The following is an 18,156-nucleotide window of genomic DNA, read 5'->3' as shown; positions in this document are numbered from 1 at the left end:
AAAAAAAAAAAAAAAAAAAGGAGGAAGTATTTTTAGATTTTTCTCTCTTCTCTACCTTTCCCTTTTCCATTCTACTGCGGGGGCAGCCAAAGTTAAAATCATAAAGATAAACTTTTTACAAACAACAACAAAAAAATCCTCAAAAAGCCATTTTTTGGGGAGGAACCCTATTTTGATGAAAATGTAGTGAACACGGATGGGCTATTCAGCCATTAGGGGGCTCCTATACATGTGCAGGAAGCCTGCTCCCGTTCTGCTCCCAACTTCTGGAGTGGAAATGAATGCGCTCCAGCAAACTCTAGCACCATGTGTAACAGCGTCCCCGCGCTGAAAAATGGCAGCGGGATGCTTTGAACTAAAGCTAGTTCGATGAACTTTAGTTCAAAGCATCCTGCTGCCATTTTTCAGCATGGGAGACACAGATCCACATGACGTTCAGGTGCTTTTAATTAGCATGGCTCACTACTTAAAATGCCCCCCTCTGCATCCCAGAGCAAGTGTAAAAATGCCCGAGGTTCCCAGTGCAGCTGGTTTTGGGTGCGATATGACAACAGCATGCAACCAAAAACTTTAGTTTCTCTATGCAAGCTCTTCATGCCGGTTTTTCTATGTTGGTAGTTTTTGGCCGACTTTGAGCTTCTCAGTATAGATAGTGAAGGCAGCAAGGGCTAGGGTTAGGCTCAGCAGTCTTTTGTACTTGGGTCTAAAACAAGAAATGGAGCTATGCCTTGTACAAGGTGGATGAGGCTGAGGTTCCACGAAGTCACCTGGCGAGAGGTCATTATTGCCATTGAGGTCATCTCTGAACTATATCTGACCTTGGCACGTCTATCTCAAATTCTGCGATGAAGGGTGGCATAATAAAACTTGCAGATAGGAAGGTAAATGATGGTCAGGTCTTTCTTTTTATTTTGTTAATAAACATTAAGCAAGGAAGTGCCTCTTTTCCCTCCATTCGCTTCCCCACAAAGTATTACTGTTTTGTTTTTACAGGGCACGGCTTTCCTCCAATCAGTTCAGGCCCAAACTATAGATCCCAAAACCCTTGTGTATAAACTAAAGCCCACAAGCCTTCAAAGAGGCATTTATATATGTGTGTATATTTTTGGCTGAGGCACAACACAAAGACTTTTTTACTTTCATAACAATTTGAAGACCACAGTGGTGAAGGCAAACTATATGCGGAGTAAAGTGGCTTTTGATTTATAGCCGCATCTCTGGGTGGCTTTCTTTTAAAGAAAGATGCTTTCTGAGACCTTTTTTCTTAGCTTTTGCAAAGGACATGCTCCATCCTTCACTTGCCTGTGCTGTGATTTCATTAAAAGCATTATCAAACTGATAACTTTAAGTACCTTAACGGTAGCTGTATTTAAATGCTTGTTTCAAATTCACCAACACAGGAGCTCAGACACTTCACTTGCACATTCGTCTTGAAAACTGTGACCCTTGAAAATTAGGTTTAAAGAAACATTTATCATTGATTCCCTCCCCTCTTTCACTCTCCTCCCCTCCTCTCCCCCTCCCCAAATATTTAAACCGGTTGGATATTGCATTCAGTGTCATGAAATTTTGTTATTGAATCACAGTTTTTCTTTATGGGGTTTTTCTTCTTAACTAGTAACATCTTCTGTTTGCAGGAGTCTTGGATTTTTTTTGACATTTAGACCTTCTTCCCAATGAAGTCAACGTAGGACATAATAATAGGTCTGATTTTTTCAAAGCAACTCCTTAAACAGTGTGAGCAGACCTTGAGACAAAACCTATTTTGCCTATTGTGAGTACAAAAAGCTCTGTTTGGCTTTGGAAGATGTTTCTGCATGTGGAAAGACATAAATCGGTAAAGTCGATGCTAAGCCTAGCACTTGTGTTTTGGCCCTCAAAACTTAGTTGAATACTTGAATGTGGGCAGTTGTTTCCTTTATACTCCCAAGCACTTGCGTTTTGAGCCTCAAAACGTACGTGAATACTTGAATGTGAGCAGAGCAGTTGTTTCCTTTACTTTCAAATTGTTTCCTGAAACCAACCATTAATCTACCGTACTCGCACTTTAAGGCATAATTAAAAGCCACAGTTGAAAGCTGGAGTTCTTGAGATAATGGCAGTGGTGTGAGAGATTCTATTCAGATTTAATTTACACTGTTCTTTCCCATCATATTAACCACAATATCTGGGTTATGTTACAGGCCAGGGATGGACGTGCTGTTTGAAGCACTCCAAGTGCCTTTGAAGTTCTCCGAGCAGCAAAGGTGATGTTTATGCCTGAAGAAGTACTTAAAAAATGACCCTCAAAAAAGAGGAGCGTCTTGTGCATGCTTCATTTTGAAGCACTTCCTGAAATGTTTGCATGCTTCAGCAGAGAGCACTAGGAAGTTGTTTTGCCCTTTGGCTTCTCGCAGTGCTCTGCTCCCCAACTCATCCTATGTGGGGTGGGGGCAGGGAGGACAGGGTGGACAGCCAGTGGGCGCTCTTGAGTGTGCTCAGCGGTCTTTGGGAAATAGAGATGTGCAGAGATTCTTGCTCTTCAGCTCCCTGGTTGGAGAGCATAGCCACTGCGTACCTTCATGGCCATTATAAAGTGTTGTGTGGACAGGGCCACATGTCTGCACAGAGCTGTCATGCTTCATATGGGAGTGGGATTTAGAGTGCTTCAAATGAATGTCTGTTCATTGCCATAATCTTACTCTCAAATGACCAGATAACTATTTGCAGCTGGGCTGATTAGTGCTGGATCTGGCTTGAGTCTGGCTTAAACTCATGTCACTGTTCAGCCACCACACCCCTCCTCACGTAGCAGTATTCAGTGCTTTGCTTGGTTCTTATTGTTCAATGCCTGGCCCCATGCCTTATTTACTGCATATTATTCAGACTCCACTCTGAAGGTGTTAGTACCTTCACGGACTTTTCTGCTAGCATTTGAGTGCTTTGAAAGTATGAATGAATTTATTTTCACAATGCACCTTTTAGCTGAATGGGTATTATTAACCCCCTTTACAGGTGGAGAATAGAGAGGGAGAGAGACTGAGAGAGAGGTTAAAGTTTGCAGTAGTTCTGGATGCTTAGGGAAGGATTTCTCAGAGCATTTTGCATTATGCTTTAACTGTCCAAAGCATGGATCCCTTTGACCTGAGCTGCCAGGGGTCTTGGGTGGGAAAGCTAGAAAATGACTAAACGTAATTGGTGCATATGAAAAGTTTGCTTCAAGTGATTTGCTTTGCAGCACTTAGAAGCTCTGGGACATCGACAGGGGTAGAATCCAGTTTTCCAATGCAATGTTCAGCTCCCTCGACTGTGAGATGAGCCTTTCTTTTCTTGCTAGCCCCTGCTCCATTCAGGACGTGCCTTCCACCTTCTGTAACAAATGAGGCTGCAGGTTCCAGAAGCAACAGTCTCATTCTTGACAGAGTCTTGCTTCTTCCCTAGAGCTCAGTCCACCCTGTGCGCTGAGGGAGCGTTCCTGCGGAGAAAGTGCCAAGTATGTCACTGAAGGCTTTCATAAAGCGCACGTGCATTTCCTAAAATGTTGAGTTCTTGATATTGCAGGTTTTGCATCCTTCTGATGGGTTTTGGATGTGATTTCCTAAGATCTTTGCTTTTTACAGAACAAGCTGAAAAAATAATTCAACAATTTGGAGTCATTTTGATGCCCCTGTGGTCACCAGCACTACTGGAATCGTTAGATTTGCTGTAACAGTCAAGAAAAAGCAGAAGGACTACCCAAGCCTAATGACCCCTTGCACAAGTATAGTTAAACCACACCAGTTTCTGTAGCTAATGGCATGTAAGGTATTGACGAGGCTTGGGTGACTAGTAACAATAATCGGGTGTCATCATCTGTGTGGACCACAGCTAGAGGTGATCAGCCATGTATTTTTCCATTGTTTCTGACATTGCTGCAGTTGTTTCAGACTATCCTGACTTGTTTCCACCATGCCCAAACCCTCTCTGCCATCCCCTTCAGTCTTACTGTCCCAGCCTTGTCGTCTCCTACTCTCCTGCCGCCCGTCGTCTCCTCATCCTACTCCTAATCTCTCTGAACCCCACCATTCAATCATTTCCTCCTTCTCTACCCCGTAATCTCAAACCCTGGCTTTCGGTTCCCTCTGTCCCTCGTGAGTCCTGATCCAAATTTCACTTCTCTAAGTGTCTCACCTAAATTACTCCCTTTGCTGTACCTTGAACAGGTCAACTCTTGACTCTTCTTCATTCTAGTTGAGCAATTTCCTCCTTCAAGCTGTCCAGAGAGTCAGCACAGAAGAGTGCTGAGGGCACAGGAAAAAGGGTACACCTGCTCTAAGTTCTAGCGTGCAGGGCCAGAGTAGTCTTATGGAGGCAGGAGATGCAATGGCAGGTAAAATCCTGCTTGGCCTGTGTAGCCAGAGCTGGAGTGTAAGCAGTACAGAACGAATCTTTGGAGAAATGAATTGCCAAATGCTAACATTTCTACACAGCACTGCGCACTACAGTTTTGCAATGTGTTATAACGTTGTCATAGTTGGGTGGTTTTTCATCAGGACAATGTGCTGGCATAAGGCACAGGCTTGATACTAATGTCAGTCCTCCCCACAAATTTGAGACCCTTGTCCAAAGCACAAGCTTCGTCACGGATGTCACAAGAATTTTTGTAGCATGAGTAAAACAATGTGCTTTCCCTTAGTAGGCTCAGAAACAACTGAACATATCTTGCTGACATTTTCCCAAAATCTGTAGCGTAACGCTGATGTTCCTCGTGGGGAAGTTTAATTTGAATGGTTAAAATTCAGCTAAGTTGGGACCAATTGAATGCAAGGTCTCAGAAGGTCAGGTAAAATAAACTATGTTCAGAAATACCAGCTCCACCTAAAAGAATGCTTCAATGCCAAGGTGATATGTGTGACTGCCTTAATTTATCCATTAACAGGCCTTATACTGTGCTCTGTCAAGTCTGGAAAGAGATCTATTAAAAAAAAAAAAATCAGCTTTTGATATAATTTTTGCTGACTTGGCTTTTCTGTTTTGTCTGTTCAATTTAGGCCCAGAAAATGAATAGAAATTATTTTAATGAAATTCTCCAACTGAGCTACACAACATTTGGAAATGATTTTAAAACATACCATGTAGCTGAAATGTCATGGTTAATTTTTAAGCTGCTGCATACGGCTAATATCCTCCAGCTATTTCAACAGTGCAGAAGATTGTAATTATTCACCTGTTAAAGCAAATGTGGCTTTAACAAGTTTGAGCAGAACGGAAAATGGAGGAGTGGTGAGAATAGGAAGGCAAACGCTGTCTTAGTGTGTGTCAGCTGTGAAGATGCCTTTGTAGTTCTGTGGGGAAAGATGTATAAAGGCAAAAACCTATTGTAGAAAGCAAAGTATATTTCCTGTAGCAGGCCCTTGACTTCTTCTCCTCGAGAGTCTTCCTAATGATAGTATCACAAGAGAGACACTGCTAAAGGTCTTTCTAGCAGGAAGAAAGAGACTTTTTGTTATGTCGATTTACCAGAAACATGTTAGGAAATATGTGAGGCGAGACCAAATCTGAAGCCTCTAGTGAGGTGTTGACCATCTCACTCCTGGTACTTGTAGCTAGAGGTCTTTTCCAATCCAACTCACGAGCAAGTTGGAGTGAAGGCACACGGATCATGCCTGCCCCCAACCCCTAAGCCCCTCCACCTCCTCTCACTTGGCATGTTTTGAACCCAGAAGCTCAAAGGCTGCTCAAGCTGACCAAAGAGGCGAGCCAAGATAGGGCTAGCGGCATATTGTTGGCCTCAGCAACCACGGAAAAAACTTTTCTGCCCTTAGGGAACTATTCTAGACAAGGCTCCCAGCAAGCAGCTGCTCACTGAGTTGTCCCTAATACAGGGACCTGTCCCTTTAGGGGGTTAGGTCAGAGCTGCGGGGGGTGGGGGGGCAGAGCCAGGTTGAAGGTGGCCAGAGGCATGAGGATCCTGCAACTCTGTTCTTCCACAAGTTGGGGAGAGCTACCCTGCCACGGGAAAAATGGGGATGATTCATTTCCATGCAGGTTCCCCAGAGGAATGTGGATCTGAAGCGCACTCTGTCTCTCTCTTTCTCTCTCTATCCCTTTATCTATATTCCAGTCTCTAGTGGGTAAGAAGAAAGAAGTTCAGGTTTAGCCTCCTGGCATGTAGTTCATTTGCTTTTAGATATGAAGTTGCATAGTATTAGGAGCAGGATGTAGAAGAGCTTGTCTTGTCAGACTAAGAGTTGTTCCAATGTGAGTTGATTTTACAGGAGAAAACTAAGCTGGCAGTTAATGGTGCCACAGGAGGAACCCCTCGTACACTGAGCCTAAGACTGATACAACATGCTTTCTGTGTGCTTTATAGGAGTAGGCAGAGCATAGGTATAGGGAGTCTTTGCTGTTTAATAGGAAAAAAGAGAGGGTGGGTACTTACTGGATGGGAACTGTTCTGCATAGTTACATGTGTACACACGTATTAAGTCAACTTAAAATAAGGTGACTTAACTAAGTCAATTTAAGTTAAGCCACATCAGAGCGTACCCTCATACAGCTCCTTGATATGGTGGCAGCCATCTTGGGAGCTAAGTTAACTTAACGGTTGCAGCTCAAGATAATACACCAGTTAAGATGACTCTACTCCACATACATGTGTACATGCTGACCATTATTTTGACTCCAAAAAGTTAAGCCAGCTTAAATGCCAGAAAATTAGTACTTGTGTACCCATAGGGCAAGGCAGGTTAAATCGTGAAACATTGCTTGAAACAGCTGGCAGGTTGTGAGGGAAACTTGGTTTGTCAGAATGGGGCTATTTTCACGCTGAAAAGAGAAAGTCCTTTCAAGTGGTAATGCAGTATGTCCTTGCTGTTTAACAGAAAGCTATGATAAGATCATGTGCGTTAGGAAAACAATGCTTGGCAGAGCTGCAATTCATTTTGCTAAAAAAAAAAAAAGAAAGATCTTGTGCGAGTTGTCTTATGGGAAAAGATCTCTGTTCAGACAGGTTTTTATTCCATCGACCATTTTTTCAGTGGAGCATGCGCCCAGTGAGGTCAATATTGTGTCATTTCCCTCTTACCCTTAGAGAGCAAGTTCATTCACTGATGGGTTCAAAGCCACAAACAGTACCCCTCACCACCAAAATTCATTCTCATTTCATGCCTTCTTGTCTCTTTCCCACCATACAACAGACCCAGTTTCCAGCCATTGGTCCCCTTTAGTGTGGTACGCATCGAATACCCCTCTAGTTACTTCATTGTATTTTAGAGGGCTCCTAAACTATATACGCTCAATGCATTCCATACTTCCGCTTTCTATTCTTTTATCCACAGCTCTTTATCTGTATTGTGCTTTTCTCAGGATTATTTGAGGGTTTCTTAAGAACTGTGTTTTTTATGGGGGTAGGGAGATAACCGTATGCCCAATCCCCAACTAGGAGGACCAGTGAATCACTCCTTTCTCCTTTGCACGGTCCAGCTTCCTTCCCATCCGTGGGGTCATGTGTTTTACAGGAAATAGAAACTCTGTTTTTCCAGAAAGCTGAGGCTTGCGGAAGAATTGAATTTTGAGACGATTTACAGCACAGTGAATGGTTTTGAACAGTACAGCACCAGCTTTCGGTAATGGGCCTGCTCAATTATTAACAACAATTGTGACATTAAGTTAAAAAAAAATCACAAACTAATGTTAGAAAAAATACCAAAGGCGTGGAGGAAGTTGATAATAACCACTTTGAGGGAACAATAAAAGGGTGAGGGGATAAAAGTGAATGGAAGGACTCTTGTGGCCTCTTCTGCTTTGTTCCAACTTGCCAAACCCTGTCTTTGGGGCCTTTATCTAGACCTAGTTATGACTATAGAGCTGGAAAAATAGTTCCAGTGGAGCTGAAATACTTTACTTCATCTTCTACTGGAGGGAAATTGGGAATAAATGCAGGATATGTATATCACTTTTCTAGATATTGAGGAAGTGTATAATAATATTCAGAGACATAGCCTCTGGGCTGCAGTGAAAGACTTCAAAATTTGAAAAAAAATATTAATGTAGTACAACTGTGTATTGTGGTTCAAAAAGTAGAGTACAAACAGGAGAGGATTCAACTTCATATTGCAATAGGAACATTATATTGCACTAACGCCAACACCGTTTAATAAGTGAAAAGAAAGGAGCGATATAATAATTCCAAAATGTTAAGGATAGGGTGGATTTAATGGCCATATTTAACTTACTTCAGATATGCTGATGTTTTGGCTACTACAGCAAGGACCAAAGATATAATACAATATAATACAAATGAGGACTGGAGACTTGAAGCATGTAACAAGAAAAAATGGGGTTTGAGATAAAGCCAAATTCATGGTTTTAAGCTGATCACGAGAGAATCTTTGACAAGCTGATCAAGTGGTCGATAGCCACGGTTACAAACACGTTAGATACCTTGGAGCATTAACTGCTAATAACGATTAGAAGAGAGAAGTGGGACCTTGGTATATAGGGGGGAGTGTGTTGCCTGTTGTTTTTGCAGAGAAATTTTAGTTCTAAGCGACTACTTGGAAAGCTTGAGTTTCAGGAACGTGAGATCTTGATGAAGCCTTGCTTTAGATCAACGTGAGACTTGAATGCATTTTAGAAAGAAGAAAGGCGAACTTAAAAAACAAAAAAAAACCCCTTTGTAAATAGAACAGCGAGGTGATTTTTTGAGTTAGTAAGGGAGAAAGATGTACAGCGAAGATGTTCACATAAAGAGCTGCGTGTGGCTACTGGGGAACCAAGCACTGCGGTAAACTTAAAACCCAGTGACTTCAGTGGGCAAGGCAGAGCATTTGCATTCAGAAAGGCTAGCAGCTAAGCACCATTTGGGAAGCCATTCATCTGGTATTCCAGACTTAAGAGCTCTTAACATGAGTTGTTCTTTAAAAATAATGGCAGGAAGCAGCGTGAGCAAACTGTGAAGTAGTCAAGGACTTCTAGGCTGAGTGAGCTAGGCATCAGTATGGGAAGCTTGTGACACAGGTGCTATAAGTCATGCAGTTCTGGATAGAAACACTAGGCCGGTACTTCAGCTTCAGTGCCACTGGTTGTGATGGAGCATCACCGTTCTGCACCAGTAAGTGAACTGTCCCCGTTCACCTTGTATACTCATTCACACTCGTGCAAAGAGTCCAGCGGGTCTTAAAGCTATCAAGTCAGAATCAAACCATGCTGAACGTTGACTGCCGGTTAAGTAGTTGCTGTCAGTAATTAGACACATTTCTGGCACTTCAGAAAGAAGAAATTCAGCAGTGGTCACAAGTGACGAGGAGCATAAATCACTGCATTCCTACGGTACCTGGCAGGGGTATGCAAAACAGGCTGTATTTGATTCAGATTTGGCCCAAATCAGGGGGCAGTGATTGGATTAATTGATTTGCATCACTGTCTGGATTCGATTCAGCCGAATCCGAATCTGAAGATTCAATGCTGATTCACGGAATCAGCGATTCGGCCATAGACGCAGCTTTAAATGTTTTTTCTACCTACCTCGAGGTACCAGGGGTGGCTCACGAATGCTGCAATGGTGCAGCGGATGGAGTGTCCCACAGGAGCGTAGGGGGCCCCCCTGCGTGCTTGGTGGCGGACCTGGAAGTGGACCGGAAGTACTTCTGGGTCAGCAATCAGCTGCGGGGGAACCCAGGTGCTGCCCAGACCCAGGAGGCACCAGTTGCTGAGCCAGAGGGTGGGATGGGGAGGGGGTCCCCTGCGGCAGACCCAGAAGTGGACCAGAAGTGCTTCTGATCCACTTCCAGGTCCACTGCCGAGTGCCCTGGGGACTGCCCCCCCCGCCACACTCCCATAGCACGCTCCCTCCGCCCCACCACCTCGGCGTTCACAAGCCACCTGGTACCTTGAGGTGCGTAGAAAAAACATTTAAAGCTGTGTCTATGTCTAAATCTTTGAATCTCTCCGAATCGATTTGGAGGGCTCCAGTTCAATTCAGAGAGATTAAAGCGTCTCCTGATTCTATTCAGATTCGGAAATTCGGCTGCTGAATCGGGCCGAGTTTGCTGACTCGAACCAGTGACTGAAACTTCCCACAGCCTTAGTACCTGGGCCATTTATTACTTCAGTTGTTAGAATATGCAGCTGCTCTCTGAATAGTGTGATGCAGAAATAACAAATATCACAAATGGCTAGATTATCACACAATTTCATTTTTTTAATGTAATAGGTCTGGCCCACAACTGTGTGTAAGCATTTACACCTGCACTTTGTGGGTTTTAAACATAATCATTTGGTTCTATTACCGCTGACCCTAAGTTTGCACTGTAAGTAATGAGTGACAAGTGGTCATTAGTAGCTGTCTCTCTTCTCACAAGTCACACCTTTAAAGTTTGGTATCCCTACAGTGTTGGATTTCTAGGAGATCTAAGACCAACTCTGGGTAGCAATAGATTTTTTTTTTCACAGCTCTTAGGCTGTGACCTCTATTCTTGTCCCCTGAGTGGAGGTGAAATTGGAGATGGATGAAGGTTTCCCAGCTTCCTAAGGTACAGGGACTCCTGTGTCAGTGTTTCCTGCATGGAAGCTCAAAGAATGGCATTAAGAAATAGAAAGTAACTAATTAGACAAACTGTAACTTGTTGTGATTTTTGTGGTTTTTGATTAAAAAAAAAAATTAGGTGGTGTTGGTTCTGGGAACATTTTTGATTGATTTAAAAGAAGCCGCATGTAGCAGCCACGCTATTTACTAGTGACACGCAGCCGTTCGGTGTTCTGCAGAAAGTGTCTGACGTACATGCCTGAGTGTGAACGGTCACAGATGGGAAAATAAAAATGTTGAACAGGTATCACAATTTCATTTTTAATATAAAAATGAGTTTTTAATCACAGATGGATCAACTCAGTGCCCTAAACTATTTTGAATGCAGCAGGTTTCAGTGGGAAGAAACCCAGCTTCTGACCAGAGTCATAATTTTGCATTTCATACTGGAGACGGGATGGATTCATTTATTGCTAAGAAAAGGAGATCGTTACGTGAACTCACACTGACATTACAGAGCAACTGCAACTAAATCTGACAGTCAGAATAACTAATAGATACCCATTGATTCTTTTATAGGTATAAAGGATTTGTTTATACCTACAGAGTGTCCAAGACAGACACAGGGTCATGGAGTGCTGAGGTACGTAGCTCTCCCATTTTTTTCTACGATCTTGTATTCTGTTGAGTACAGTTATTGATGTAGTGCAATTAATCCTGATTATTCACATTTCTTCACTGCCTGATTCACATTTAATTTGATCGATCTCAAGCAAGCCCATCACTAGGGTATCTAGGTGCCAGTACTGACAATCTTGAAGTCATAAATTCATTCTCTGTTACACTTCAGCTCTTGCATAATGCAACAGTGCATTAATTTGCATAATTTTAAATGGAAGAAATATTGTGGCTTTATATATTGATGGGTACAATCAGTACTAATGTTTTCTCCATCCTACATGCTATTAGTACCAGGAATATTCAAGCAGTTCGTTATAATTTACACTCATTTTTAACTTAATTTCTCTACAGATATGTTTATCATTGGCATGAACCAGCTATATAATAGCTGAGATTTGAGATGACATTCATCCTCACTTCTCTTTTGAGGGAACTAGTAAACCTGGAGTGGCATAGCAGTATTTGAAATCATAACAATGATTTAGGTTCATGACATGTGAATACTAATTCTTATTTATTTTCTGAAGTTCTTGTTCTTTGTCTGGATGGAGGCACTATTTTAATTCATAATTAGATTTCAGTTTGCGCATTAATGAACACTGGTTTATAAAACTTAAAGTATGGTTTAGTATGCTTATTTTTTTCTGGAAACCTAAGTCCCATTCTGAAGTTAGTTAGCATTGGACCCTGGAGCTGGAAGTAATTCACAGCTTTTCCTGCTGTAGCAACATGAACAGAGGAATTGGTCTTTAGGCATCAAGTCTGATCCTTGCGTTGGAGTTTTCCCATTCTGGGAATGTGCTATTGGGTCAGAAAGACAGATTCAAGTTAACTCACAGTCCCCCAGCATCCCAGGATGCTTAGTACCTCCCCTGAAAACTACACCTCCCCCCCCAACCCCTCACCTTGCAGGGCCAATGGGCTATCCTGGGTCCAAGCTGTCTGCTCCAGCTGAGCTGGGAGGCATGCTCTAGCCCCCCCGGCTTCTAGCCTGAGCCATTGCAGGGATGTGGCTGTATTTCCAGAATCAAAAGTGGATGTCTATTCACTCGCTTATCTGTTCAATCTACGCAGTTTAGACTCACTTGTGAAGATTGAATCAATTCAGCCTTGGGCTTTTTGACTGTCTGTACTTAGCCAAGATGAGCAAATGGATCTCATTTTGAAACTGGGATACTAACTGATTTTCATATTGGAGGCTGTAGGGTAAAATCCATCATGGCCTGACAGGCTCTCTGAGCTCGGTGAGACTGTACAATAGTGGTTCTGAACCTTTTCAGACTCGAGGCACCCCTCATAAAATGTCAGCTCTTAATTTCACTTGATTTTTGACTAAAGAAAAATAATAGAGGAATTCTGCTGTTGCGTAGAACTCAGAAGGACTACGGTAGGTGAGAATGCTTATAATACTATGGATTCCTCTTTGACATATCTGTGTTTATCTTGTGAATGATATTTGTACACCTAACAGTGCTAACATTGCGTGGCACCCCGCCACACCCTTGAAAAGATCTCAAGGCGTGCCGTGACACCTTGGTTGAGAATTGCTGCTATCCAGTTACATGGCCAACCTCCACCACTCAGCTGGTACTTCGATGCAGAATGCAGCTAGGTGTGAAAATTACTGTGAATTGTTGGCCACATTGATTGTTGATGCTTGATACTCCCTGGTGGCTGTGGGCTACTCTAGGCCTGTGTAGTGCTGCCTGAAGATCAAATGATCTTCTGAGCAATTGATGTGCTTGGTGGTAGTGAGGTTTTCCCTCCCCCTCTCTCCCCCACCTCTATAAGGAGTGCAGCTGGGGTGTTTCCAGGGCACCTCAGCGTATCCCAGGGATTCTGGTCTTTGGAAGGCAGCCTGGCTCCTCACAGGTTTCAAGGGTCAGATCTGGGCCCTGGAGCACCCTAGGGCGCTCACTCTGTTCAGCCTGATTTTGAGTTATTTCTGACACCATTAAGGCCTCTTCATTTTCCTTTGGCAGCTGGTGCTCCTTTCTCTTTTGCCTTCATTCCTTTAGGTATGAAAAAGCCAAGTGTCAATCCCTCTTTTTTTAAAGCCAGTTCATAAACACACTGCAGCACATTCAGAGTCTGGGTGATGAGTGATGGCCCACTCTATTGCTTGTAATGGAGCTAGGATTTCTCCTGCGAGGCACTAATGGTGGGGCAGGGCATGCCTTCCAATGTCACCAGGGTCCTGGGCTGAATAGAGCACAAATGTGGGCATTGCTAATGCCCTTTCTTCAGGATACTGAGCTCTAGACTATGGCAGACACTGGTGTGGGGATGTGCTGAATTATTTAAGAGCTGCTTTTGAGTCCTAGTTCAAAGCCCTTGAAGACTAGGATACTTTGTGATTTGGTTTTTGCAAACATTAAAGTACAAAGGTAGACGAAGTGAGAGCAGTAAACCAGGTAACAGTTTGTCGAGTCTTCCACGCTAAAGACATGGCAGATGGATACATGGAAAGATCACTCATGAGAACACTTGCAAGCAGGCTGGAGTCATGCCGATATTTGCTGATGCAAAAAGCATTACCATAAGCTCCAAGACTTTCTCTAGAGCATCTTATTGGCGTTAGGCGGCCACAGGAGCAAGAACCACTTTACAATCATTCCAATGTGGTGCTTGCTAACACTGAAAGGCTTCAGAGCTTGGGAGACTGGACTGACATACTCACCAGCTCTGTTGAGTCAGGACCTCGGCTTGTGGGAGCTTTGCCTAAGCAGCGTGTATGTTCTCTTGGTGGACCGACCAAAGCTTTTTTTCCTCCGTCACGTCACGTCACGTCACTTGATAGCTGCGTCTAACTGCAGTGGCCATGTTGGTATGTGTTTCAGTTCAAATGTGTCCCTAGTGCTACCCCACAGAAGTGCATGGAGTTATATTAGGCATGAACTTTGGCTCTGCAGCTGCCCTGCGAGACAGCAGGGGGGTGCAATAACAGGTAGGAAAATGAGCTTAACTAGCATGTGTGCAGGTTTGAAATAGCAATGTCCCTGGAACTGGGAGAGGAGAGAGAACAGCTCACTAAGTTGGGCTTAGCTTGAAAGGCCCGTTGAACAAATCTGTCAGGCGGTGCTGAGACCAGCTTCTCTGTTCTTTCCTGTGTTTTTTTTACCTTTGTGCAAATGTCTCCTGAGTTGCTGTAAGTCATAACATTTCTTGGTCTGTTGTTTCCCAGACTGCACCAGGGGTCCACAAAAGATTGTTTCGGAAAGTACACAATCTACTCTCGGCCTTCCAGAAGCCAGACCAAGGCATTGTAACACCCCTGCAGCATCCTGTTGAGAGATGTATGCATCCACAAGGTACCGTGAGGAGCGCCTGAGAGCATCACTTTGTAGAGCCGTCGAGCTTGCTTGCTGTCTGAGGCACGGTGTCTATTTCCTATTCCTCTTGTGTGTATGGAGCTATTGCCAATCTAGGTAGCCAAGGCAAGATGTGGGGCACCCGTACATGCTACGCAGGTATATGTAAGATAGCAGCAAGAAGTGGTGGGAGTTGAGGATCTGATGGCCAATGTCCCACTGCTCTTTCTCATGGGAGGAGCAAAATGTATGAGGATCTGAGCAGAAGGAGCAGCTGCGTAGTAGATGCATCGGGACTTTGTGTTCCCTCCACACTGAGCATCCCAAGTCTTTGGGCAGGGAGGATTGATATATGGCATTCAGTGCACCGCCTAATGTCTGAAAAAAATGTTGTTAGGCTTTTCAAGTTATGAAGCCTGGGGGAGGGGGGTGGTTCTTTTGAGGGACTAATCTACACACCAGTGGCACTGAAAAATACACACCCTTTGATTTTTTTCCCACCTTCTTGAGACTCCGTTCTTTTATATATATAATTTTTTTGTGTGTGATTCTTTTTCTTTAGGGAGAAAGGAAGACCACCGGGACCGTTACCTGCCTTCGTGAAGACCATTCCCACTGTTTAAAGTAATTTAAATCAGCTTTTAAAATGTCTTCTTTTGTACATACCCTAGCACAGAAGCTGTTTATTATAGATAATACAACTCCATGAGTTTTCCTGTAACATTTGCAGAAATGTATATTTAGTAGACGTTTTAGCCTGAGGTTTAAAAGTTTGCTTGAATCTAGATTGAAAAAAAAAAAAAAGATATGGAAGAGAAATAACCAGCAAGTGGATGAATTCATGTTTTCCTCTTCTCTTTGTACCTGGGAGCTTTCTATTTGAATATTCCTCCTCACACTTACTTGAATTCATTTTGGCTTCTTTTTTGTGTTTGATTTTTGACCAAAATTCACCCAAGTGCAAAAAAGCCCCATAAATCTTGTTCTTCAAACTAGGGGCTCCTATGGTGCACATGAACAAAGCTGTGAACAAATTTGAAAGGGACAGGCAAGATATTCCTCCACATCAAACTTTACATTCATATCATATGTCTTCTTGCTGGAACTGTTTGCAGGCTCACCCAGTCAGGAGAAAGAAACAAGGTTGCATCATCTAGGTGAACAATCATAACTAGCTTAGCACAGCTTGAAGGTAGAAAATTCAAATTTGTGATTGAGCCAAAGCTTTAAAAAAAATCAAATGCCTTGCATTATTTAAGAAAAGCCAAATCAATTTAAGGAAGTCGTGTGGGCAGGAATAAAGACGGCTAATTTTGGTAAAATAAATTATTCTTTACAGATAGTCTGTTGCCTTCTTTCATTCCCTTTGCATTTATATGACCATGACGGTAGAATATAGATGCTGTACTGTTTCCTATTATTATATGACTCCATCTTTAAATCAATTCCAGACCCTGCTGAGGCACAGAAAAGTGTCAGAAAAATCTGAGTCTGCATGTAGATTAAAAAAAGGGGGATTTAAACTCATTTTGGGCTTAATTATAGTGCTGACATTGCCTTGCTATAACTAGAAGAAAATGGAAAACAATTTTGAGTAGAGTTAGAGCTCTAAAATAACCGTTGTTGTTAAAGACAAGATCATGTTCAATTTGCACGAGTGGTTTTTGCCGCCTTCTGAGCACTCAAAAAATCATGACTCAGGGGCCCAAATTTCTGAGAGCAGCTTTCAAGTGATAATTTTGGGGGGGATTTTTTTTTTTTTTTGGTGTTTAAATGAATACATTGAGGACTCATGGTTGCCATCTGGCATTTGAATTTTTATGATTCATGGGTTTTTTTGAAGATTTTCTGTGCCACCATGAGGGGGTTGCACCTTTTTTTAAGTCAAGTCAAGTTATGCAAGTGGAGATTCTCTTATGAACGCTTGACTCCAGGAACTGGAACAGGAACCAAATATTGTGACTCAAGCTAAAAGGGCAAAATTTGGCAATACACCATGACTAGTGAGTTTCTACTGGTCGCTGATGATGTAGTGTATGTTGCGTGTGCACATTTGTGCGTGTATGTAGCACCTTCTCCAGTCCAATTGTTTCCTCCCACAGGCCTTGTGGGCTATACCAAAATCCCAATCTGTTACCTCCATCCATAATTTGTCTCGAAACACAGCCTTTCTCTTTGTTGTTTGCCATTTAGCGTATATAATGCTGTGACCATGCAACTGGGTATAACCCATATCCCTGCTAATGGCCAGCTGGATCATTTATACAGATGCACAGAGGTTAGGTAATGCTTAAGACAAGGTTTTATTCCAATATTCTGCAAGTTCTGTTGGCAGGCATGCTTTCCATGCATTGCTACTCTGCCATATGTCAGGGGACCCTGGTGACTGATCTGAGAGGAAGGCTCTGTTCAGAAAGGCTCCAAGTATGCAGTAGTTTGCCACAGTTTTACATGATTGGCATTGCCTCTGGCTTGAGTTTTAATGTGGGTTTCACTTTCCGGTGGACTCCTGAGCTGCAATTGGTCTTTAACAAATAAATGAAATGTCAGCCCATGGCCAAATGCTCATATTGAGCAGTTCCTATGGGATGAGGGGCTACAGTCACATAATAGAGGACTACTTAACCACCAGAGAAGCAGTCACAGACTCAGGGGGGCCTTCCGAAGTCTGGTTATGTGAGCGGGGGAGCAGCCCCGCTGTCCAAGCCTATGGGCTCCATTTACTCCATGTTCCCAAAGCAGGAGTCCCTGCCTGATTTGCAGTGTTATCAGTTCCGACCGGGGCCTAATGCTTCACTGCCCCAGTCTACTCGGAAGCAGTAGTGATTCACCGCATACTTGTCCTTTGCCAGGGTCAGGTTTTTCTTGCAGAGTACTGCAGAACTGAAGTGCTTGGAGGGCCGTCTAATGGCATGAATGCAAGCCTAGAAGAGGACTGGAATATTTCTTTGTGTGCCTATACGAACATTACAACCAAGACCCTTAGTCACCGACTTACTGAAACATTGATCTAGCTACACTGCTGGCTCCCCAGGTGTTTTCAAGCATTTGGTGTCGCTCTTTGGTGTCTGAGTGGGCAACTGTGGCTGTGCAGCATCTGAAGGCCTGCGAGTGTCATAAAGGAACTTTGTTTCTCGCTTGTCAGCATTTAACTTTGAAGTTTGATGAGTTGGAAGTTGTTCTTCTTTAACAGCCAAAATAAAAATAAAATATTTATGGTAAAGCATAAAAATGTTCCTTCAAAACTAACACAGTGAATAAACACACCAAATAAACCTCCCACTGGTCCAGGGACATGGGGAAGGTGGTGCTATAAATCTACAAACATTTTAGTTCCTTGCTTAATGTGTTCCCCCCTGCAAATTAGTTCCAATTTTCAGTTAAGTTGATACAACAACACAAATCCGACCATATAATGTCATATTTTATGGTGTGCTTCTGCATATTGTTCTGTAGCTACTGAGGGTATCAGCTCCTGGTTGAAACAATGTTCTGATCTCAATTGTTTTACAGAGTGGAAGAAAGATTTACTTTTTAATAAAAATACTTTAAAAAAAACCACTATTTTTTTCTTTATTGTTGCGTAATTTAGCAAACATCAGCTGTGGAGGAGAGGTGAACTGAATGGGGAATCATTGGATGCTGGGGAATTTTATGGTTTTTTTTTTTTTTTTTTTG

At 42.8% G+C, this 18,156-nt stretch overlaps 2 protein-coding genes across 4 annotated transcripts in view; one reads left to right on the top strand and one right to left on the bottom strand.

Annotated features, from left to right (window-relative positions):
- The window catches only part of SH2D1A (SH2 domain containing 1A), a 19,019-nt gene extending 3,199 nt beyond the window's left edge, over window positions 1-15,820 (top strand). The window contains exons 2-4 of one of the 2 annotated variants that reach the window (XM_019521570.1): window positions 11,066-11,129; window positions 14,352-14,541; window positions 15,041-15,820. In XM_019521570.1, the coding sequence (XP_019377115.1) occupies window positions 11,066-11,129; window positions 14,352-14,498 (211 nt within the window). In that variant the 3' untranslated portion in view covers window positions 14,499-14,541; window positions 15,041-15,820. The remainder of the gene's footprint in view (window positions 1-11,065; window positions 11,130-14,351; window positions 14,542-15,040) is intronic. The other variant, XM_019521569.1, reaches the window with a different exon arrangement.
- Window positions 15,821-17,823: 2,003 nt separating this feature from the next.
- Window positions 17,824-18,156, bottom strand: part of TENM1 (teneurin transmembrane protein 1) — a 490,026-nt gene continuing 489,693 nt past the window's right edge. For both annotated transcript variants that reach the window (XM_019521566.1, XM_019521567.1), the window contains one exon: window positions 17,824-17,834. The gene's annotated coding sequence lies outside the window, so the exon portion shown is untranslated. The remainder of the gene's footprint in view (window positions 17,835-18,156) is intronic.

This window comes from Gavialis gangeticus, unplaced genomic scaffold (assembly GCF_001723915.1).
Source record: "Gavialis gangeticus isolate Ggan-Ray unplaced genomic scaffold, GavGan_comp1, whole genome shotgun sequence".
In the NCBI taxonomy this organism is placed as follows: Eukaryota; Metazoa; Chordata; order Crocodylia; family Gavialidae; genus Gavialis; species Gavialis gangeticus.
Note: the sequence above shows the minus strand (reverse complement) of the source record. Positions and strands in the feature narration are given on the sequence as shown.